At 41.8% G+C, this 23,500-nt stretch overlaps 1 protein-coding gene across 1 annotated transcript; it reads right to left on the reverse strand.

The window, feature by feature from the left end:
• Nucleotides 1–10,194: 10,194 nt before the first annotated feature.
• Nucleotides 10,195–20,988, reverse strand: LOC308121109 (uncharacterized protein). The gene is made up of 2 exons (XM_080482187.1): nucleotides 20,824–20,988; nucleotides 10,195–13,304 (listed from the first exon to the last, which is right to left on the reverse strand). Exon 2 carries the CDS (start codon nucleotides 13,099–13,101, stop codon nucleotides 12,292–12,294), a length of 810 nt encoding a protein of 269 aa, XP_080338313.1. The 5' UTR covers nucleotides 13,102–13,304; nucleotides 20,824–20,988; the 3' UTR covers nucleotides 10,195–12,291.
• Between the last annotated feature and the right edge of the window lie 2,512 nt (nucleotides 20,989–23,500).

Consider the following 23,500-nt stretch of genomic DNA (forward strand, 5'->3'; position numbering starts at 1 on the left):
AGTCCTCATTTTGGCTCTCAAGCACGTCCCATTTTATTTTTGAACTATCAACCATAGTTTGTGAATAACCGGGTTCTTATATGGTCTGGTTGGGAGGCCCCTCCTATCCCAATTTCACTAACTATGGGGTTCTACTGGTGTCCTCCTTTTGGGTCTATTCCGGGTTTTCCCTCCCCTTGCAGAGGACACGGTTTACACAGAGTTCATACAGAGCACATATCAGCATTTCTTATACATTTGCAATTGACTCAAGTATCTCATTTATGCTTGTCTAGTTTGGTTACATGCTAAACTGGTGTCTGGATCAGATGTCGTAAAAGACATTCCTGCATTGTTGGCCACTGTTATTTTAAAGCTCAGCTTAACAGGTGTAAAACACAGACACTCCTAATACAGTGCTGAAGAAGCAATAGATATTTTTACCACACTGTCAGCGTTTCAAAACTTAAATTATATTTATTTTAAACTTTCTTTTTACAAGAGTTGAAACAAACATTTATTTCCAGCCTCACAGCAAGCTTCCTGACTCAGACTTGCTCTCTCATCGGGCCTTTCCACCAAAAAGAACCAGGAGCTCATTCAGGGCCAGTTCTTAAATGAGCACCGCTAAACAACCGGTTGTTTTTCCATTGTAAATGGAGCCAAGTGAGAGCCACGTCATTGCGTCACTCCAAAACGTTGTACGTCACTGATTTCACCGATGTAGCACTTGACAGCGCTCATACAGGAACGAGAAGATGGACTGTAATCATCGGTTTCGTTCGGAGCGAATACCAAAGGGCCAGAAAACATTGCGTCTCCTCGTCACTATTGGTGTTTTTTCACGTCCGTCTTGCTTTAGTCCGAGAAAAAAAAAAAAAAACGCGTGAATGAGCGTGGGTCTTATTTTTCAACATGTCAGCATTACATTGTGAATTTCTGTTCGTTTCACTTTATTTTTGGAAGTGTCTGAATCAAATGCTTCAACATGGAGGAATGGAGGTGTAGAATGATAGCACGCAGCTCTACAGTCGTTTCCATTAGCAACCTACGTAAACACACGCTGATTAAAGTTCTCCTTCACTTGAAGCGCCATTAAAAGGCAAATTTTATGGCTAAAAAAATCCAAGCTTTCATTTTCAGTAGTATGTAGTTTGTTTTGTATGGCTTCATTATTAAGAAGTTTTGTGGGTAGAAGATAATAACGGGGCTTAGCGGAGCACAACGCAGCCGCACGCAAACCTCAGCCTGCGATCATAACGCGAAACAAGACCTTGACGTGAAGTGAGTTACAATGATGTTAGGTTGAAAAGCGTGAAAAACAACGACAATAGAAAACTGCTTCTAAATTATATATCGGACGCAGCTGACAGGGCAGCGCCAGAGCTGTGCAGCGCTCTCGGGAGCCACGGCTCAAGTCTATGAAAATACTTACAAAATGTTTTTTATTGTCTAGTTCTCTTGCTATTCTTTCAGTTAATTCCATTATAGCCATTGCTGTGGAATGATTTGTCCGAAAACCATATTGACTATTGTTTAGAATATTTAGTTTTTGTATGAATTTGTCCAGTCTTGTTGCAAATATTTTTTCAAAGATTTTTGAAAATTGCGGCAATAACAACACTGGTCTATAATTTCAAAAATCATGTTTGTCTCAATTTTTGTGAATAGGTAATATTTTTGCTTATTTAATTTTGGAGGAGGAGTGACCCTTCACTCCTACAAGATATCAAAGCTTCAGAAGCAGAGTGGATTCAAACACTGCTCATGTTCGGCACAAACTAACTATGTGCGACTGGAAGAATCCCAGGGTTAAGCAGTTAACCAGTGGTTCTGTCAAATCGGTCGTCTGGCAGCGCTGGAAAAGCTAACGTTCAGACTCATGAATAAAGTTGACACATAAAACAAAGTGGGACAATTGGGTCACCCACATTGAGGGCTCAACTCACATATAGTTTTAGGTTATTTGTCCTCCAGCTCATAGAGTACTACGGCAAAAATGTTTGGTTTTTTGTTTGTTTTTTGGTGTGCATGTTTTCTTAGTTTTGTTAGTTTGCTCTAACTAGGCTCAATCTGCTACTGATATTTAATATGTTTTTCCTGTGTTGTGTTGTATTCTAGTTATGATAATACCAATTAAAAACCATAAATAATTTTTAAAAAAAAGTTACATTTACGATAAATTACTAGGAGTTGTGGTTGCCAGAAATTTATTGTAAAAATTTTTTTTTAAAAAGGTGGTGCTGATATATAAAACAATGGTATATTGGTTTTGAGACAGAATTTTACAATGAGGATCGGTAAATTATCACTGTAAAAAAACTAAATATTGTAAACTTGGGTACTGTGATTCATTGTAAAAGAAATGAGGGGTATTTTGATCTAAAAGTAACAGTTATTGTGTAATCCTATAATTGTTACATAAAAACATAAGCGCTGTAAACCTTAATGCATTCTGGGTGTAGGAGCCATTTTATGTTTTGTATAGGTTTATTGTTTAACCCCGAAATGAAATTGGCCCCATGCAGGAGGTGTTACGGCAGAGGGACAGAGGCTCAAGCGCAGGAAGTCACCAGGACAGAGATGAAGTAAACCAAGGACTTTATTTCAAATAAGAATAATAATTTTCAGAGTTCTTCCTCCGGAAGGGATAAAGTCTTGGGGAGAGGTGGCTCACAGGTCAGGTTGGCGTGGAACGGAGTCAGGCTGACGGAGCGAGGGGACGTGTCTTTGTCCGGACGGCTGCTCCCGGGAAGCGGCACCAGAGCCGAGTACAGAGCTGAGCGGGGCAGAGCAGGTTGAGGCTGTGGTCCAGTGGGCGGCGGCCGAGGCGGTGTGGGAAGAGCTGGTGCTGGCTGGGTCCGAGAGTGGAGTGTTGACGACGTCGCTCTGATGATGAGTGAGAGAGAGAGTGCATGAGCTGGTAGCAAGCGCTAGTATTAACAAACATACGCCACAACCACTGACTCATGTGGATTTACGGTCCCGAGTGGAGTGAGGAGCCCGTTTAAATAGTAGAGCCACTCCTCCAGAAACGCCTCCACCTGGTACCCGCAGCTGTGCTGAATCCCGGTAATTAAACCAGCCAGCTCTTCCATCACAACACACCACCTCCAGGCACACCCACCTGAAAAACACTGAAGGGAAGAGAGAACACACCTGCAGCCAATAACCCCTCCCCTAAGGGGCTGCAGGAGAGCCGATCATGACAGTAGGAATATAAGAAGTCATCCATAAGTGTTAAAACTAGCTTTCAGACTGTTGCAGTTTGTGGCCTTGGTTTGCTTTATGAGACCTGCTCAAGCTCTGGAAACAATAACGCATAAAATTAACTCTCATCAATATTTCTGATATATTTCTATGAATATCTTGATATGGTATATTGCCTTTGTGGCTTTCCAGCTTGAAAGTCCTGAGTCCACACTTGAATAACTTGGACGGACTCAGATGTTGGAAACACGACATCTTTTCACAACTTTTGAAAAGTTGAAAGAACAGCTGGTACGTTGTACGAGTCCGGAAAATACCAGCTGCATTTCCAGCATGGATTTGGTGAGCCGATCTGAATGTTTTGGTTGAAGAAAACAAGATATAAACCAAAGGACACTTTATCCTGTATTTTGGACCTTTGTAGTGTTGTTGTTTTTTTTTCTTCTAATATATCAACATGCTGATAAACAGCTGTGCAAAGTTTAATGACACTTGGCAAAAAATGTAATTACAGCTATGGACCGGATAAATTTGGTTTTTCTTGAATAAAAGAAAGAACAACACAAAATCTACTAAACAAAGCCAAAATTTTCCCAACATTTTTATCCAAGGAAGCTGGATGAAAGCTTTCCCGGAACAAACAATGCCTGTGAGCCACCTCTCCCCAAGACTTTATCCCTTCAATGCGGTCCGTGTCACTGTGGTGTCGGCTATTTCTGGACAAAGGAATGGTTTCAAATATAAAATCAACTTACATACACATTTTTTTGTCTCCCATTTTAACACAATGTGATGATGATATTCTTTATATAAATTGCAATTCAAATCAAAACCCCACCAACAACAGACAGCTTGAGTCGTTCTCTGTGAATCCTGCAGTTTAAGTCAGTACACAAAGTTGACATATATGACAGACATCTCTGGTAGTTTAAGCAGGTGGAGATCAGGGAAAGGCAGGATGCCATCGCATGGTCCAGTGGGCGGCGGCCGAGGCGGTGTGGGAAGAGCTGGTGCTGGCTGGGCCCGAGCGTGGAGTGTTGATGATGTCACTCTGATGATGAGGAGGAGTGAGAGAGTGGATGAGCAGGTAGCAAGAGGTAGAGTTAACAGACAAACACCACAACTACTAACTCTTGTTGCTTTTACGGTCCCGCGTCGAGTGGAGTGAGGAGCCCGTTTAAAAAGCAGAGCCACTCCTCCAAAACGCCTCCACCTGCTACCCGCAGCTGTACTGAATCCTGGTAATTAACCCAGCCAACTCTTCCATCCCAAACACCACCTCCAGGCACGCCCACCTGAAACACACTGCAGGGAAAAAAGCACACACCTGCAGCCAATAACCTCTCCCCCTAAGGGGCTGCAGGAGAGCCGATCATGACAGCCCCACTCCAGCACAGATCTGTGGATGATCCCCAGTCTGGCCTGTCACCCCCAAACTGACAATGATTTACAAAATTTTAAGCTCAAGCCGTTCAGTATCATTTTGGTACTGTTTCCTAAGCCCCGCCCCATTAGTTATGGTTGCTAATGTTGACCATAGACTGCCGAATTGACCCAGTGACATCATGATGAGCGTGACATCACTGGGGGTGCCTTTCATAGATGGTGGCTTTGATCCATCCCAAGATGAAAGCTTAATGTGATGTCATCACTGTGTTACTCGCTGGGACTTTTAAGTGCTGCAGTGGCTTTGATCCTTCCTAAGATGAAAGCTTTAAAGTACTGCAGCTTCATATCAACTGTGCAGGTTGGATCAGTTTTAGAACCGTCCACATACCTGGAATGATAGGAGATCTTTAAGCGCTTTGTGTTTTTTTCAACAGTATAGATAGTGTCACAACTCTGAGCGAGCAGCACCAATTAGTTACATTAGTCACCTTGTTTGTATTGAATAGTTTTTTTTAAGTATCGAGAAATGGCTCAAAATCACTATCCTGGAGACAGAAGCAAATCTCACAGTCCTATTTTGCAACCCATTCATCTTCTTACCAAGATACATAGGCGTAACGATGAATTCACTAATATGCATGGTCATCAAAGCCAAAATTGTCAGCACCTGGAACAACCTTTGAGGGACAAGAGCCACCACACTGCACAAACACCTCAGAAATGTATTGACACTCAAACAGAGCTGAAGACAAAAAATTATGAATTGGAGAAGGAGCTGCAAACTAAAGACAGTTCACACAAGGAGGAAATCCAGAGGATGGCTGAGAACATCAAGGACCTCCAAGGAGAAGTGAGCCAGCTGAAGGACCAGCTCAGTCACAAAAATGGACTCAACGAGCATCTCTCTGTGAACCTCCACCTCATCTCTAAAGAGCTGGATGAAAACAGAGATCTGATGGAGAGGCTCCGACAGTTAGTGGAAAAGACAAAAATGCTGCTGGATCAGCAGAGCCTCCAGGCTGACAAGAAGAACCTCCAGGCTGAGAAGGAGTGCCTCCAGGATGAGAAGATCAGGCTACGAGAGGCCAAGAAAACCAAGAAACGAGGCTTCTGGAGGCTGTTAGGCAAGACGAGTTGCAAGAAGAACCTCCAGGCTGAGAAAGAAAGCCCCCAGACTGAGAAGGAGGAACTCCAGTCTGAGAAGATCAGGCTACAAGAAGCCAACGAGGCCAAGAAAAGCAAGAAAAGATGCTTCTCGAGGCAGTTCGACAAGAAGAGCTGCAACAAAGAGGAGAAGGAGAAGAAGGCCAGCCAAATAGTAGAAGAGGCAGCGAAAGTTCTTGTCGAAGAGGCAAGAAAATTAGAAACCTGCAGAAGAATGTCTGATGAAACAAGAACTTTACCAGATATGAAAATTACGGCAAACAACATTACACCTGAGGAGGCGTTGAAAAGATATCAGGACTCGCTGACATCTCAATGTGGAACTGTCACAAAACTGATAGGAAAACAAACCCTAATACAATGTCATTTAAACGGCATGGCAGTGGAGGTACTACTTGACTCAGGTGCTCAAGTTTGCTTGATTAGCCGAACCTGGAAGAATTTTTACATGCCTGGTCTTGTCGTACGACCAATAAATGAATACTGCGGCACACAAAGGGATATACAAGTGAAATCAATTGCCGGTGATTTCATCTCAAGTGATGGCTGGAGTATGATTACAGTCAACCTCCGACCAGGAACTGAAAACCCCAATCTGTCATTCGATGTTCCATTCCTGGTTTGTGACACGACCTTGCTCAAACCATTATTGGGTACAAATGTGTTGGAGAGGCTGATTAAGACACAGCCCGATCAACTAATACTGTTATTGTCTGATGCCATCTGTCCAACCAGTGACAAAGCTGCAACAGAGGTTGTTTCAGACAGCAGAGAGCAACCCAGGCGATAGAGAGATCGTGGAGAGCGTGGGAATGAACGGCAGAGGAGTGGGGGTCATTATCTTGCCCTCCGCCTAGGTTTGTATTATAAATGGGGGCTTCTGCAGTAAATTGACAGGACACACACACACACACACACACACACACACACACACACACACACACACACACACACACACACACACACACACACACACACACACACACACACACACACACACACACACACACACACACACACACACACACACCTCCTGGCTGACACACATGTACACTAGCAATATACACTCCCCTGCAGCCGTTCTCTCCTTGGTTGCAGAGAAGGCATTTGACAGGGTAGAGTGTAGGCCTGTCGCGTTAATCAATAAATCAATTAATTACACAATAATTATAAATGAGCTCGGCAAGTTTGCCAGGCTTCATAATTTTTCATTTACCAAAGACGTCACTGTGAGCGGCGCTCATTCTGGTGTTAGTGAACGGCGCTCTCACAGTTTAATGTTGTTTTAGAGAGTTGCCAGATTTCTGAGCTTTCCAGTGGAAAGCCCGTGTAAGGCACACTGTAAACGGGCCTTAACATGTAGGGGGAAAACAGCAGCCACCAGATTCGCTCCGCCGCATACGTCATCAAAATGCGAAGCATCACGACAAAAACAAATGGAAGACAGCAGCACTACCTCAGACTCTGTCTCCACGATTAATACTTCATCTTTGTATGGTTACTGTACTTTCCGCACGACAAGCCCCTACTTTTTTTTTATTTACATGCTTTGAACCCTGTGGCGGACCACTCGGCTTTTTAAGGGTTAACAAGCCTCATGTTGCTGATGCGTGGGTGATGCGTAACACGTATCTCGAAAGCTCGCAGCAACATATTGAAAAAAAAAAATTATGAACTAGTTCATTTTTGGAACTATGAATTTAGAACTGAACTAGTTCATATTAAAATTTGTGAACTGAACTTTGAACTCGTTCATGTAGAAACTGAACTTTACCAACACTGCCTGTCAATCACTCTTGTGTGGGGAGGCGGGGCACCTGGCACACCTGAGTGCAGCATGAGAGCCCCCATGAGGAGTAGAGGGAGAGGGAGAAGTTGTTTTGATTATTTATTTTGGATATTTACAATGTCTTTTTTCATTCCAATTTTAAATATTCTTAAGAAATAAAAGTTATTTACCTTTAAAAGGGTATACTTGCATTATTAAACCATTACTAATATATTAGTGGAAAAATGGTATCAAAACGGCAATATTATCATTTATCGCAATAGTTTCTGGGACAATTTATCGTCTATCAAAATTTGTTATCGTGACAGGCCTAGTAGAGTGGCAGTATCTGTTCTCCACTTCAATCCTTCAGTTTTGGCTCAAGATTTGTTGGTTGGATTAAACTAATGTCCATTAGGACACCAGTTTTAACTAATGGTGTTCTCTCACAACTATTTGAGCTTGGCAGAGGTAGGAGACACGGCTGCCCATTCAGTCCCCTCTTCTTTGCCTTAGCAATTGAGCCCCAGGCAGCATCCTTAAGTAAAGACCTCGACTCCCCAAGTATCAATATCGGTGACGCCACACATAAAGTAATGATGTATGTAGATCAGCGGTCCCCAAACTTTTTTGCGCCATGGACCAGTTTAATGTCAGACAATATTTTCACAGACTGGCCTTTAAGGTGTGGCGGATAAATACAACAAAATAAAATGATATGTTGAGATTCATGGTTGGTTATTAGCATTAAAATTACTGGAAGTAATAGATGACAATATCAAAGTAACAAATGACTGGAAATGGTTTATGAAAAATTTAAAATATTAATGGAAGTAAACGATCATTTACTCATTAACAACTCCTAAAGTTAATTGAGTAATTACTTAAAGTTAAATTATCAAAAAGAAATTATTAATGAAAAATTATTCATTTGAATAAATTCGTTAATTATTCATAAATAATAAAGGGGGCACCACCAGAGAATCTGGAAATAGTTAATTACCAAAATATCAGTCTCGTAAGGTTTATTTAAGTTAGTTAATATTTCTGTGTAAAAATATAATAATCTTAAATGAAAGGGAAGGTGTGAGATCTGAACTCAGACTGTTACAAACCAGTGAATGTCAACAATAAATACACAATAATCACCAAGAATCGTTCACTTCAGCTATCAGGGGTTTATAAACAAAAGTGTATTAATTCAGAAATAATTCAGAAATCATTACATAAATCAACACATGTAAGAATGAAACGTCATCTAACACAGAGATCTAATCTATTAAACAGCAAACACTATGTACAAAGAGTGTGTGTGTGTGTGTGTGTGTGTGTGTGTGTGTGTGTGTGTGTGTGTGTGTGTGTGTGTGTGTGTGTGTGTGTGTGTGTGTGTGTGTGTGTGTGTGTGTGTGTGTGTGTGTGTGTGTGTGTGTGTGTGTGTGTGTGTGTGTGGTCCGGAGTCATGAGGTTGAAATTGTGTAAGGATCTCGAGCATCCACCAGGTGGAGGCAGACGTTGGCGGGTCAATGTGAGTGGGTGTAGCAACCTCGAACAGACGCCAGAGGGAGGCAGACGTCGGCTTCAGTGTGGTAACCGTGACAACCACTGGGGGCGTGCTGCGGTGCACAGAGGGAGAGCGGAATGATTTAATGCGTCCACAAGGTGGACGTCAAGAGGGATTGCGATGACCCACACGACCACTAGAGGCATTTGACTTGCTCTTTCTGGGGTGGTTGCTTAGCGACCAGATAAACCAGACGCCAGTCGCGCGTATGCGCGAGGGGGTCTCAGAGCGACGCGGTCTCACCTACTCCCGGTTCTGAGCGCCGGAGTTCTAACTGGATGTCGGAACATCGCGTTCACGCGCGTACACAGACAGCGTGCAGCTTCGTGAGGAGCTGCAGTGTTAATGACACATTAACACAGTGCATGTTAGCTTCAGGCTAATCTAAAAATGCTGCCCAGACACAAGCTCTTACTGTTTGTTGCGCCGTGTTGTTTAGCACTGTCCGTGGGGCTACGCGGTTCTGTGAGGCAGCGGTACCGGTACCAGGTCTGAATTCGGCGTTCCAAATTCCAGAGGCCTGGCGCTTCACCTGCAGGAGTAGACAGCGGTGCAGCTGGGGGGAGCGGGGACGCAGGCTCGCGTCCCAGCGATCCAAAAAAACAGAAAAAGGAAAAGAGAAGAAGTAGTCCAAACTGTGTCCTGCTCGCCCAGCAGGCTGAACCTTGTTTTGGTTCTGTGGTACCCACTTTGTGCTCTATTTTCCGTCCCGAGGCCACAGAGACGTGTGTCTCGCTCGGCGGTCGGGGTTGAGAAGCAAGGAGCGGTTAGTTGGAAGGCACTTTCACCAAGTTTGAATTTATAAATAAATTAGTAGAAATAAATTATTTGCAATCATTTATTAACTAGGTAATTACTCATTTACTTTAGGAGTTGATAATGAGTAAATGACAGTTTACTTCCATTAATAATTGAAATTTTTTATGAATTACTTCCAGTGATTTATTACATTCAATAATCTATTACTTACAGTAATTTTAATGCTAATCCCAACAACACTCACCTGTTTTCTGGAGACTGTGGTGAATCAGGGTATGAGGTGATTTGTATGATGGAGGAACTATCATGTTGTGGCAGTTGTGCATGCCACCCACAGGTCCACCCACAGAGGCACGGAGACAGATTCAGAGTTTGCCATACCTTTATTGAATAAATGAAAAACCAAACTCAAAAGCCACACACAGCCTCTTTCAGGGTCTCCTGTTTGTGTCTCCCGCCTGTCACACTTGTGTCCGGTCAGCTCCTCCTTTATGGGCAGAGAGGCGATTAAGCCCCCCGATGTGAATCAGGTGCTCTGCCTCACGTCTTTCAGTAAATTAAAGGAGCAGTTTAGATTACCTCAACATCAGTACTGGCGTTGTCTGCAAATTAGACATCTCCTCGTTCAAACGCTCCACAACACCTCCCACTGCAGACATCCTGATACAGATACTCAAAGTATTCTGGTTGGGACAGGAATAATCTCACCACCACTCTATGCTCCTGCTGATCTGATAACTATTCTTCTGCCCTCAAAGTTGTGTAGGAATCTTACCTGTCCAAAGCATTTATGGAGGAGGAGTGGAGCCGGCTGCTAAGAAAGTTTAAAAAGATGTCCAGAGACCTGAAAACCAGATTCATTCAATTGAAGACTGTAAATAGAGTTGATTGGACACATTTAAAACTATCTGAAGTCAAACTAAGGGACAGCCCTTTATGTTGGAAATGCCAGGTGGGAGAGGGCACCCTGATGCATATGCTATCAAAGTATCAGTAATTCTGTAACCCTATAAATGTTAAATAAACTTGCTGGGGAGTGCGGGCCTCTCCGGCCCGGGCCCGGTAGAGCTCAGATCATGCAGTTTTTTTCTAACCCCCAACTATGCAGCTGCGACTTCCGTGTTTGTTCAGAGCGAGCGAACGCCACCCAGGCCTTGTGACACCGGAACGTACTCCAGTGTCACAAGGCCAGTCGGTGCCAGTGTCGCGCCGCTGGTTGTGACGGCTGCAACATCCCCATGGAGGTAGAGATCACCAATGCGGTACCAGGACAGACACCGTGGCTCGGACCAGCTCCGGCATCCCGGCACGGCAGGGTACGGCACGCGACGTTTCACGCAATGGAGCACCGGCCAGCAACGCGACGAGAGGCGACGAGTGGACTCGGTAGAGCATCGATTACGGCCGTAGCGTCTGCTCCAGAGTCCCGGTCTCTGTCCTGCCTCGTGTCTGCTCTTTCGGGACCAACATGAAAGTTGCGGAGCAAAAAACTAAACAAAAAACCAACCAGTGCAAAGCTGAATATGTTAACAACAGAGGATTCATACAGCCGACATATTAAAATATTGAGGGCGTGTAGTAAATAACGTCCTGAGTACCTCGACGGAGGGGTGGCGGAAAAGCCTCCACCTTTGGAACGGTATTTTGCTGGAATTCCCAAATTCTTGCGGTGGAAACCCTAACCGTACCGGACCATACCAGTCCATTCCCGCACTTTTTGTGCGGTGGAAACACACCTTTAGTGATGTAGTAGCCTACTACATTTTTTTGGTTTTGGATTTTCTCTTGGTTTGTTATACTTCATGTCCGTTTGATGGACTTCAAAATGACATAGTTGCTCTTGGTGGTGCTGAAGCTTGTAAGCCCTGCTGTTGCGGGCATGTGAATGTTGAAAAATGATGTTATGATGAGCTTTATTATTCGGGTTTAAAGGGCCCGGTCATGTGCACCGCCCCCGGCCCGGCTCTGATTTGTTCCGCTAGTGGCTGGTACGTTGTACGAGTCCGGGAAATACCAGCTGCATTTCCAGCATGGATTTGGTGAGCCGATCTGAATGTTTTGGTTGAAGAAAACAAGATATAAACCAAAGGACACTTTATCCTGTATTTTGGACCTTTGCAGTGTTGTTGTTTTTTTTTTTCTTCTAATATATCAACATGCTGATAAACAGCTGTGCAAAGTTTAACGACACTTGGGAAAAAATGTAATTACAGCTATGGACCGGAGAAAAAAACAACACAAAATCCTTATTCAAGGGAGCTGGACGAAAGCTTTTCTGGAACAAAACAAACTGGACAAAGGAATGGTTTCAAATATAGAATCAACTTACAGACACATTTCTTTGTCTCCCATTTTAACACAATGTGATGATTATAACCTTTAAATAAAATGCAATTCAAATCAAAACCCCACCAACAACAGACAGCTTGAGTCGTTCTCTGTGAATCCTGCAGTTTATAAGTCAGTACACAAAGCTGACGTATATGACAGACGTCTCTGGTAGTTTAAGCAGGTGGAGATCAGGGAAAGGCAGGATGCCGTCGCTGTCTATGTGTGTCTGGACTGTGTAAGCTTTAACCGCTGCGCCCCACTCCAGCACAGATCTGTGGATGATCCCCAGTCTGGCCTGTTCGTGATACGCGGCCCCTAACTCCCTGCCCAGGAAGATGTCTTGTATCTGAGAAGGAGACAAATTCAAAGTGTCCTTCCTCAGGTCCATAATCCAATCTAGATTTGTGTCTTTATTAAATCGGTTTGTGTCTAAGTAAACGCCGTTTTCTCTCTCGGGGTTGACGTTTGAGTCTGTGTTTCTGGCTTTATTTGCCTCTGGACATGGATGAAGCGGCCTGTGAGGTAGGTTGATCACCGTCAGCCTCTCCAGGTGCTGCACGGCAAAGTGTCCCTCCAGGGTGGACGACGGCGTCCCCCGGGCTCCTCCTGGGCCGCAGTAGATCAGAGTGAGGTGCCTCACCTCCGAGTTGTTGAGCAGTCGAGCCGTGTTGGACGGCGACGTGAACCAGACCGTCAGACGCTTCGTCCTGAAGACGGGAGAGGAGTGCGACTGGGGGCGGTGCAGCGCGGAGAGCTGGATGTCCTTGCATCTGCAGTCCGACAGGGAGATGGTGCTGCAGGGCGGCGGCTCCTGGCTGCAGGAGTAGTGGTAGAAGTTGGTCTGGGTCACATAAGCCAGGTGCAGGTCGCAGCGCTGCACAGCCACCGACATGCAGAGCAGCACACAGAGGAGTGAGGCCGGAGGGCTGAAGGCAGGCATCACTGCAGGCGGGCAGACGCAGGCCGCATGCTGGCAGATGCTCCTCAGGTGGAGGGGATGTGTGTGTGTGTGTGTGTGTGTGTGTGTGTGTGTGTGTGTGTGTGTGTGTGTGTGTGTGTGTGTGTGTGTGTGTGTGTGTGTGTGTGTGTGTGTGTGTGTGTGTGTGTGTGTGTGTGTGTGTGTGCGAGTGAGAGAGTGAACACCTGCAGAAAAGATAAACATGTTTAAGCAAGTTGGGGAAGTAACATCTACTAACAATACTGTAAGTGCATGCATCCACACATTGAACAAAAGTCTTTTCAGGTTCAATATTCAGGTTTTTATTCATTTTGCACCCTGAGATACAGTTTTAAACATCTTCCAAACCTTTTTGAAAATAGGTTTATGATAAAGAAACACTGATCACCATCACTCCTCCATATACTGTGAACCTCATTAGTGACTGTTTCATATGCTTTGGGTCTCCTCGCGAATACGTTCCCACGTCCTCTGTGTGCAACTGTTCTCATCTAGGATCTGATCGTCTAATATCTTGATTTCATTTGTGATAAACACTTGTCATCGTGCTCAAGTCCATCGAATTACATCCACATGGACATACAGTATGCACTCACAATATGCAGGCCTTACAGAGAGAGACATAAACTCTACTAACAAAAAGACTTAACTGTGTATATTCACTCGATTTACTGTAAAAAAAGTAAAAAAAAGTAATGTTGTGAAAGTTTAACCCTTAATTCTAGATCAGGATTTGTACTTTTGAATGTATCGCTTTAATCTTTTTCTCAGACTTAATTTAAAGCCTTTGGGCTCTCGAGCTCAATTTGACTGTTTTCACTGCCGTTGCTTTTACGTTCATATTTCACTATTTAAAGTGTTTATCTTGAATATTCCATGTCACTTTGTTCAGCACAACCTCACCTAAACGATTCTACAATTATTTATTCATTTTGACACACTGGAAGAACACACTGGGAAAAAAAAAAAGAATGAATATTTTTGGATTTCTTTCATGTTTGGAGACAAGAGCATGTTTACAAATTCAATACAATATATAGACGATTGTATCAAGTCACCGTTTTGACTATACTTGATTTTACCTCATATTTTACTGTTTGAAGCTGCTAAAACTCCAGTGTTTGGTATCTTTTTTTTTTTTTTTTGCACAACCTCACCTATTTCATTCTACAATTATTTATTCGTTTTGACATACTAGATGAACATACAAGACCTAAAATTGCAAAAGAAAAAAAAAAAGGTAAATTCTGACAAGGAACAATTTCATTTATACTTATTGATAAAGGTTTGGAAATCAATGAAATGTCCTATGTCATCAAGCCAATCGGTCACAAAGTATATATTCCTTCTCATGCCATTTTTCCTTGAATATCGATTTTCTATTTATTGTGCCCAGCCTGTTATTCCATATGAGCTGAGTTGTGAGGTGAAAAAATGTAAGAAAATATAATTTTCCAAAAAAGTAAAATCTCTTTGTAAAAGTTAGACAACTTGATTGGAATCTTGTTGACTTCAAAATCACATTTTAAAAGAAATTCAAGCCCTACAATTTTATTCTAAAGAGATCTTGGTATATGGAGCCACATAGAGTCAGGATGTGAAAAATATGTTTTTAACCATTTATTTTTAATAGTACCGACTAAGAACTCAAAGTCTAAAGCGTTGATGCCACCATTTTTAAAATCATCAACCAGTTGAGATCTTTTAATATAATGTGTCTTATTCCTTCAGATGAAATCAAAAATAATGGACTTAGCTTTTTTAACATTATTGTTTGAAACATAAAGTGAATGACGTGGATAAGTTAGTTTAGAAACACCGTCTGCTTTTGATCAAATGAAAACGGTAAGGTCTCTACACAGCCAGCGACTCGGTGATTGTTTCTAAAATGTGCTCTTATCAGATCTGGTGAAACGGAATCTCAGCGCCCATGCGCCGTCGCGCTACGTCATCGCAACTGAGGCACGTGATGATGGCGCCGTCCAGCGTTCCCCGTACAATTTATGCATGTCATCAACTTTTAGATTCAAGCTTCTATTGACTACATCCAAAATGTTAAGATTCAGACTTTTAGATCATTTAGATTTTTGTGGCCAACAAGTTGTTTTTTTTTTAAACAGATAATAAGTTCTGTTTATATTTACATTTTACATGTGTTGTGTGTCTCAATACAAGCAAATGGTTAAACATGATGGTGGTTTTTTTGCAGTTTCAACTTGTTTCATTCATTGAAATCAATCGTTGTGTTTTTCAGTTGATATTTCATGGGAAACAGGTTTTACATTATTTTCACTATTCAGGCTTAATTAAATTGTGAAAATCTAAATTACAGGTCAATTTCAATTGCATTTTGTTTTCCATCAACAATACTTTTCTTTGTAATTAAACACAATTGAAGCAACGCCACATCAGTTGTGATTACATGGTGGTTTTCTGACTCTCAACTTCTACATATTAGACGCAAATGCAAACTAGTAATTTAGAGTAAATCATTGCAAGTGAAGGTCCTGCTCGATATACTTTAGCAAATTATATAGGACGATCATAGTATCTATGGTATTTCTGCTGTGGATAAAAAATATGTAGTCTATTATCGTGCAAATTATTGAAATATCTATTATGCGTGAAAAGCGACAAGTAGGATCATTTCTTTACACAGAAATATCCAAAGTGCAAACATCTTTTCTAAGTAATGCTGCAGAGACTGAAGGCTGAATCAAAGCTGCTGAGCAAAGAGGTCATTTCAGCCAAAATAGGCAGAATTCTGCCCGTTTTGATGTGAAAGGCAAGAAGGATCATGCAGAGATGAAAAGGGAGAAGAAGAGAAAATTGAAATGTGGAAATAGTAGCAAATGTTTTCACAGCTGAAAAGACAAAAGTGTTTTTAAAAATGACCTTTTTTTTCCCCCTCCAGACTGTCCGAACTCGGGGTTTGCTCCTTTCAGCAGCTTTTATTTGGCAGCGACTTAAGCTGACGTTTGTCAGCAGTTTGTACGATAAGCTTGTAAACATCCTGGTTTGTATATCAGCCCCTTCGGCTCTTCATGGGACGCTGCGACCCGGAGTCTTCATGAGCTCAGACCACGGTGGTGTCGTGGTCAGCACTCTTTAATCTGGTCGAGTTTTAGAGTTTGGAGTTTGCCCGTTCTCCCTCTGTGTATGTGGGGCTTCTCCAGTTTCCTTCCATTGCCCAAAAACATGCATTCAGATTAAATGGTGACTGTAAACTTGACTACGTGTGCAAATGTTTGTGAAAAGATCTGTGAGCATATGATGCATCAGTCCAAGTCCAGCCTGCATAACGAGTTCTAAAACTTCATTTAGTGAAATTTGCAATCATGACTTTTTACTTGTATAATCATAAAGTGGGTTTTAAAAAGTGTTGTCGTTGGCTTTTTTTAGGATGACATCATTGGTAATTCATCAGTTCATTTATCAGTACTTCGTCAGTAAATCAACTAGTACAGCAGCCAGAATTAATGTTTTCATTGCCCACATTCCTCTTTCTTATCTAAAAATGAGCCACGTCGTGTCTCTTCCACTGACAGACTTTGACTTGTTATGCTCGTTGCAGTTAGTTTCAACACCGAGATGCTAGTTAAGTGAAGTATTCGAATATGGCGTTAGTATTTATCATTCTAAGAGATGTTTACCTCCACGAGCTTGTTCTTTCTAAGCAACAGTTTTACTGGTATTTTACCTGAAGTTTCAAAAAACTACTTTCTTGTGAGTTTCAAGTTGTGTTTTTGAGTAAAATGAAAATAATGTTTTTGTAAGACCCCAACATGAAAGACTAAGTAGTAAACTTGACAAATATTGAAAATACTTGAAGATTGGAGTTATTGTATTTATGCGAGTTTACTCTCACTTCATCGATATTCAAACCTTCAATATTTTTGTAGCCAGAATGGTAATTTATTCCCTACTATAGTTTTTTTACAGACTTTATCGTGTGTCTGGGGTGTGCTTTGAGCAGTAGCAAGCCTTTCACAGTAAGAGCTGTATAAATAAAAGTACCAAAAGTTAAAACGAAAGTTATGATAATAAAACAAAAATGTAAATGTTCAAAAAAGACTGAGGCCCCATTTACAAGTTTCACATGACAATACCTAAGCCGGGCCACTGGAGGGCGCTGTTGCTTGTTTATGTGATGAAACCACAGTGTGCAGAGAATAATTCGCCGTAAACGTGACAGAAATCAGCAGAACCCGACATCCGTATGGACCGATGACAAATCAGATGCTATCAGGGGTGAGTCTCAACTGTTAAACGACTGATAAAAACTTTGTGGATACAGTGGACCCGCACACCGGTGTTGTGTAAACAGACCCCACCCCCCCCCAAAAGTGAAGAAAGTTTTGCGGATACACTCGTATTCGTTGCCGTGTAAACGGGGCCTGAAACATATGTCCTTGTTTCTTCTATTAACTTTATTTGAAGAGATTCTAAGCTGCAGCACGTTGCCCTTCCATGACTAGAAATATTTCAAGCTTTTACCCTAAATAACAGAAATGATCAGCAGAAATGTTCAATGTTTTAGTCAAATGAGCCACAACTCATCTAGACGTTACGTCAAAGAAACTTTGAAGATGTACTGTTGGCATGTCAACCTTAAAATCTTTAGTGCTGCAATACAGATTTGCACCATGAGGTGGTGTATTGAGTCACATAAAGAAGCAGAAGGAGGAATAGGTAACAAGACAATGGAGCTATTATAAAATGGTGTAGTTTATGTAATAATGCACCATTCAGAGACACAATAAAGACCTCTGCAATTACCAAATAAAGGGCAGACTGGACTGTAGAGACCAGTGATCTCTACAGAATATCAGATTCAACACAACAGCCATACATAACAGGCGGAGAACTCCGCCAACACTCGCAGCCAGACTGTGGAATGTAAAATTAGTGTAGTTCCTCTGAATTCTTCCACAGCTGCCCTCAGCATTCCTGGTGTGTCGTTATGTAACTGTATCTGTTGTACCAGCCACATCTCGGCTAATTTCTATTTCAGTTATTGATCAGAATAACAACCTTTGGATAACCCCAGAGACTGGGCGTGAGCCTTCTGCGGGTTGTTGAACAGTCAGTGCACGGTCGGTAATGAAATTACCTCCGTATTGGATTATAGTCCTGACACTGTGGTCCATCGGCTGTTTACACCAAAACAAAATGTTGGAATGAGGAAAATGAATGGTGCAGGTCGACCCTCATGCAGATGAGCTTTGAAATTCAATAGTGGAGTAAGATGCCCTCCGAGGTCTCACTCCCCTGTGTATTTATCATCCATTAAGTGTTTTCATACACAGGCATTAAGAGAGAGGATGTGGACATACCGACAGCTGGTTTGGATCAGGACTCTCTCTCTCTCTCTCTCTCTCTCTCTCTCTCTCTCTCACACACACACACACACACACACACACACACACACACACACACACACACACACACACACACACACACACACACACAGAGTGAGTCTGCAATGGGTGTATTCCTCCCGGACTAAAGTTTGGGATACATTGTTTGGCAGTACATTGTTTTAGCCCACAAACGTGCACATTTAGAAAATTAGAACTGGGCAGATTGCGCTGAGATTCCAGGGAAAACACCGTTTCGAAATGTCTGGGTAGATTCCTCTCGCTTGGCAGTCGTATGAGAGCGGGACACGACTTTCTGCCACAGTTTAAAGGCCGGACACAGTTGACCACTGCATTCTTCCTTCGGCCCAAGGTTACGTTAAACAAACAATAATTACCATTCACAGTAAATTCAACTTTTCCCCCTTGTTTTTTTTTACTTAGCTTTAATCCAGCACAACAGAATTCTACAACCCAAAGTGAAGGGACACTTTGATTTTCATGACAGGTTTGGTCAAATAAAAATACTTTCACAAAAGAAAAAATTCACTCAGACGTGTCTGGAAGGTTTTCCACTTCAACAGTTGTGTGTGTGGGCTTTACTTTTCTGTCTAATAGTTAATCAGGTAAAAGCCAGATGAATAAAGCTTGAGGGTCTAACAGAATGTGAATCACTTTAAAGCTCCACTAATGGCTCACCTATATATACATAAAAAAGCAGATAAACATAATAAAAAAAATAATAAAAAGCCCCAGTCAGTGAAAACAAATGAGCTAATACCACCAAATAAACATATTGTAGTCATTATTCTTCATTAGCCAATGTGTGAGTTGTGGTTAAGTTATGTTGGAGAGTCATAGAATAACAAAAAACAGACCATGACCTCATATGAGTCACTTTTCTCTGGAAAGTGGATTGAATCTGAGAGGAGATTAAATCCAGCAGATTCCCAGTAAATCAGACGTGTCAAACTGGAGGAGGAACAAAGGAAATCAAATCGGATTTTGTTTTCTGGGCTATGAGGAGCTCCTCCGAGAAACACTGTGAATATAAGAAAAAGCAACGCAGCTGCTGGAAAGCTCGGCTCGTCATTAGATTCACCGACAGCGGCAACATAATGCACGTTAGGATTACCTAAATTTGATGACAGAGACGATAGCAGAAGATAAAAACCTTATCTCTGGTTCCCATGATTCAAAAGTTATCCCTTCATCTGCAGGTTAAGATATAATAAATAAAGTACTGGACACATAGAACGATTGCACGTGTCCCACTGCTTCTTATTAGTCACATTTAATGTTTGTTTTGTTGTAAATAGCTCACATTTTTTAGTAGGACAGGGGATCTTTAATAGAAATCTAGCGAGAAATATATCAGACTTAAGGACTTTTAAAGCAAGAAAAGTTGAAATATTAAGGATTTCTGTCAGTGTAATGCTTTCCACCAGATTTTATCACGTACAAACGGCACATCAAGGTGTTTTACGCTTAAAAGTATTTAAATATCTTTAGCAGTCTGAAGAGTGATATTTCAATGGAAATGGTTAATGCGGGATTTAGTAAAACAAAAGCTGCCAACAGCTTCATTTTTAATAGATTTCCTCAAATAGTGACCAAAGTTGTTAAAGTGACTCGACACTGCTCCCTAAGTACAACCCAGACATGACAGAAATCTTAGGTATTTCCTGTTGTAAAAAAAAAAAGACCCAACACATTGATTTCTGACAATAAAGGTACAACGTGGATAATAAAGTTATGATAGAGAAGAGCAAAGCATTGAAATATAGCACCTTAAAGTAGAGATTACGATTCTAGCTGTTAAAGTTGTGATCACTTTCTCAGTACACGGATTTGGACGACAACGGGACAACAAACTGCTCACGCCTCAGAAATGAAAACCTTCTGGAGAGATCATCCGACCCCCAAATCGGATCCGGCACCGTGTCACCGTGTAAAGACGTGACTCTCTGCTTGAGTCACCTCACAAACCCGGAGGTCCAGCAATTTTATGGATCAGGGCTGAAGTTTGCCCAGTTAAAAACACCCTTAATCTCAATCCGGTGGCTCACAGTTTAAGCTGGCGGTAAACATGAAGGCTCCGTCAGTGGTCAGTCCAGCATCAAAAGCAGTTCACAGTTTCCCATCTGTGCAGATTTGCCAGAATGCTTCCATTACATAACAGAGGAATGCACATGCTATGGAGCTCTGTAATGGGATATGAGAATATGTGCAGCAGGCTGGGCTCCCTGACGTTCACAGAGTAAAGCTCCAGGGACACAAACGTTCTTCTTTAGAGCGATCGTAAAGGTTTTCAAGAGGTTTCAGTGTTTTCTGCGCGACTTACCTCAAAGTGCTGCTGTGGAGCAGAGATGTGAATGCCTCTGTTTGAGGCTGGGATGGGGAGGAAAACTCACACATCCAGCTGACGTCAGGATGTGGGGAGTATCCCAAAGAGGAAACTCTAACTCACATTAACTGGAGGCTGGGTCCAGGCTCTCAGAGCTGTGGGCTGTAACACATTAAAAAAATTTTAAAAAATCCTATTTCACCAGGCTTTCACATAAGATAACTTCAACATAAGTACAGTTGTTGTTTTCAAAGGAAATTAAACTGTTATTAAAGTTTTCACAGGGCTCAGGAGGCTGCAGATGCTTAAAAGTTCAGCGTCAGAACCTGATTATCACAGTATGTATTTTAATTGTAATGAAATGGGACATTGCTGACTCTGCTGCGAAGTTTGTTTCTTTTTGTTTTGTGACATTTCTGGTGATTTCCCACTGAGAGACAAAGCCGCTTGTTGCATTCATGTACTGTAGGACAAATGGGCTTTACTTCTTAGGACTTCCCTACTGACTGAAAACTGACATGACGATAAGAAATTGCTGTAACTCAGTCATAGAATGTACATAACTATTCGTTTTATATATATATATATATATATATATATATATATATATATATATATATATATGTATATGTGTATATATATATATATATACACACACACACACACAGTACAGACCAAAAGTTTGGACACACCTTCTCATTCAAAGAGTTTTCTTTATTTTCATGACTATTGACATTGTAGATTCACACTGAAGGCATCAAAACTATGAACTAACACATGTGGAAATATGTACTTAACAAAAAAGTGTAAAACAACTGAAAACACGCCTTATATTCTAGGTTCTTCAAAGTAGCCACCTTTTGCTCTGATTACTGCTATGGACACACTCTGCATTCTCTTGATGAGCTTCAAGAGGTAGTCACCTGAAAGGGTTTTCACTTCACAGGTGTGCCCTGTCAGGTTTAATAAGTGGGAATTTTTGCCTTATAAATGGGGTTGGGACCATCAGTTGTATTGTGCAGAAGTCAGGTGGATACACAGCTGATAGTCATACTGAATAGACTGTTAGAATTGGTATTATGGCAAGAAAAAAGCAGCTAAGTAAAGAAAAACGAGTGGCCATCATTACTTTAAGAAATGAAGGTCAGTCAGTCCGAAGAATTGGGAAAACTTTGAAAGTGTCCCCAAGTGCAGTCGCAAAAACCATCAAGCGCTACAAAGAAACTGGCTCACATGAGGACCGCCCCAGCAAAGGAAGACCAAGAGTCACCTCTGCTGTGGAGGATAAGTTCATCTGAGTCACCAGCCTCAGAAATGGCAGGTTAACAGCAGCTCAGATTAGAGACCAGGTCAATGCCACACAGAGTTCTAGCAGCAGACACATCTCTAGAACAACTGTGAAGAGGAGACTGTGTGAATCAGGCCTTCATGTTAGAATAGCTGCTAGGAAACCACTGCTAAGGACAGGCAACAAGCAGAAGAGACTTGTTTGGGCTAAAGAACACAAGGAATGGACATTAGACCAGTGGAAATCTGTGCTTTGGTCTGATGAGTCCAAATTTGAGATGTTTGGTTCCAACCACCGTGTCTTTGTGCGACGCAGAAAAGGTGAACGGATGGACTCTACATGCCTGGTTCCCACCGTGCAGCATGGAGGAGGAGGTGTGATGGTGTGGGGGTGCTTTGCTGGTGACACTGTTGGGGATTTATTCAAAATTGAAGGCATACTGAACCAGCATGGCTACCACAGCATCTTGCAGCGGCATGCTATTCCATCCGCTTTGCGTTTAGTTGGACCATCCTTTATTTTTCAACAGGACAATGACCCCAAACACACCTCCAGGCTGTGTAAGGGCTATTTGACCAAGCAGGAGAGTGATGGGGTGCTGCGCCAGATGACCTGGCCTCCACAGTCACCGGACCTGAACCCAATGGAGATGGTTTGGGGTGAGCTGGACCGCAGAGTGAAGGCAAAAGGGCCAACAAGTGCTAAACATCTCTGGGAACTCCTTCAAGACTGTTGGAAGCCCCTTTCAGGTGACTACCTCTTGAAGCTCATCAAGAGAATGCAAAGTGTGTCTATAGCAGTAATCAGAGCAAAAGGTGGCTACTTTGAAGAACCTAGAATATAAGGCGTGTTTTCAGTTGTTTCACACTTTTTTGTTAAGTACATAATTCCACATGTGTTAGTTCATAGTTTTGATGCCTTCAGTGTGAATCTACAATGTCAATAGTCATGAAAATAAAGAAAACTCTTTGAATGAGAAGGTGTGTCCAAACTTTTGGTCTGTACTGTATATATATATATATATATATATATATATATATATATATATATATATATATATATATATATATATATATATCTTGAATGTATTTTTATTTTTATGCAATGGCTCATTGGTTTTTTTTTCTTTTTCCATTCTTTGTTGACATTAACTATTTATTTATTTATTTATTTAACATCTGGACACCTTCCATCTTTACTCTGTTGACCATCTTATTACTCAGCACTTTCCGCTCACACAGTTTGCAATCAATCAATGTTGTGATTTTCCTTTCATTAATCATAATATTAAGTCCAATTTAGGTGTGCAACCAGTACAATCTTAAATTTGTGAGTGTCTGAGCTCCAAGATTTGGATCCACGTCGCGGGACTAAAAATCAACTTGT

The sequence above is a fragment of the Lipophrys pholis genome (assembly GCF_963383615.2).
Source record: "Lipophrys pholis genome assembly, chromosome: 15".
NCBI lineage: Eukaryota > Metazoa > Chordata > Actinopteri > Blenniiformes > Blenniidae > Lipophrys > Lipophrys pholis.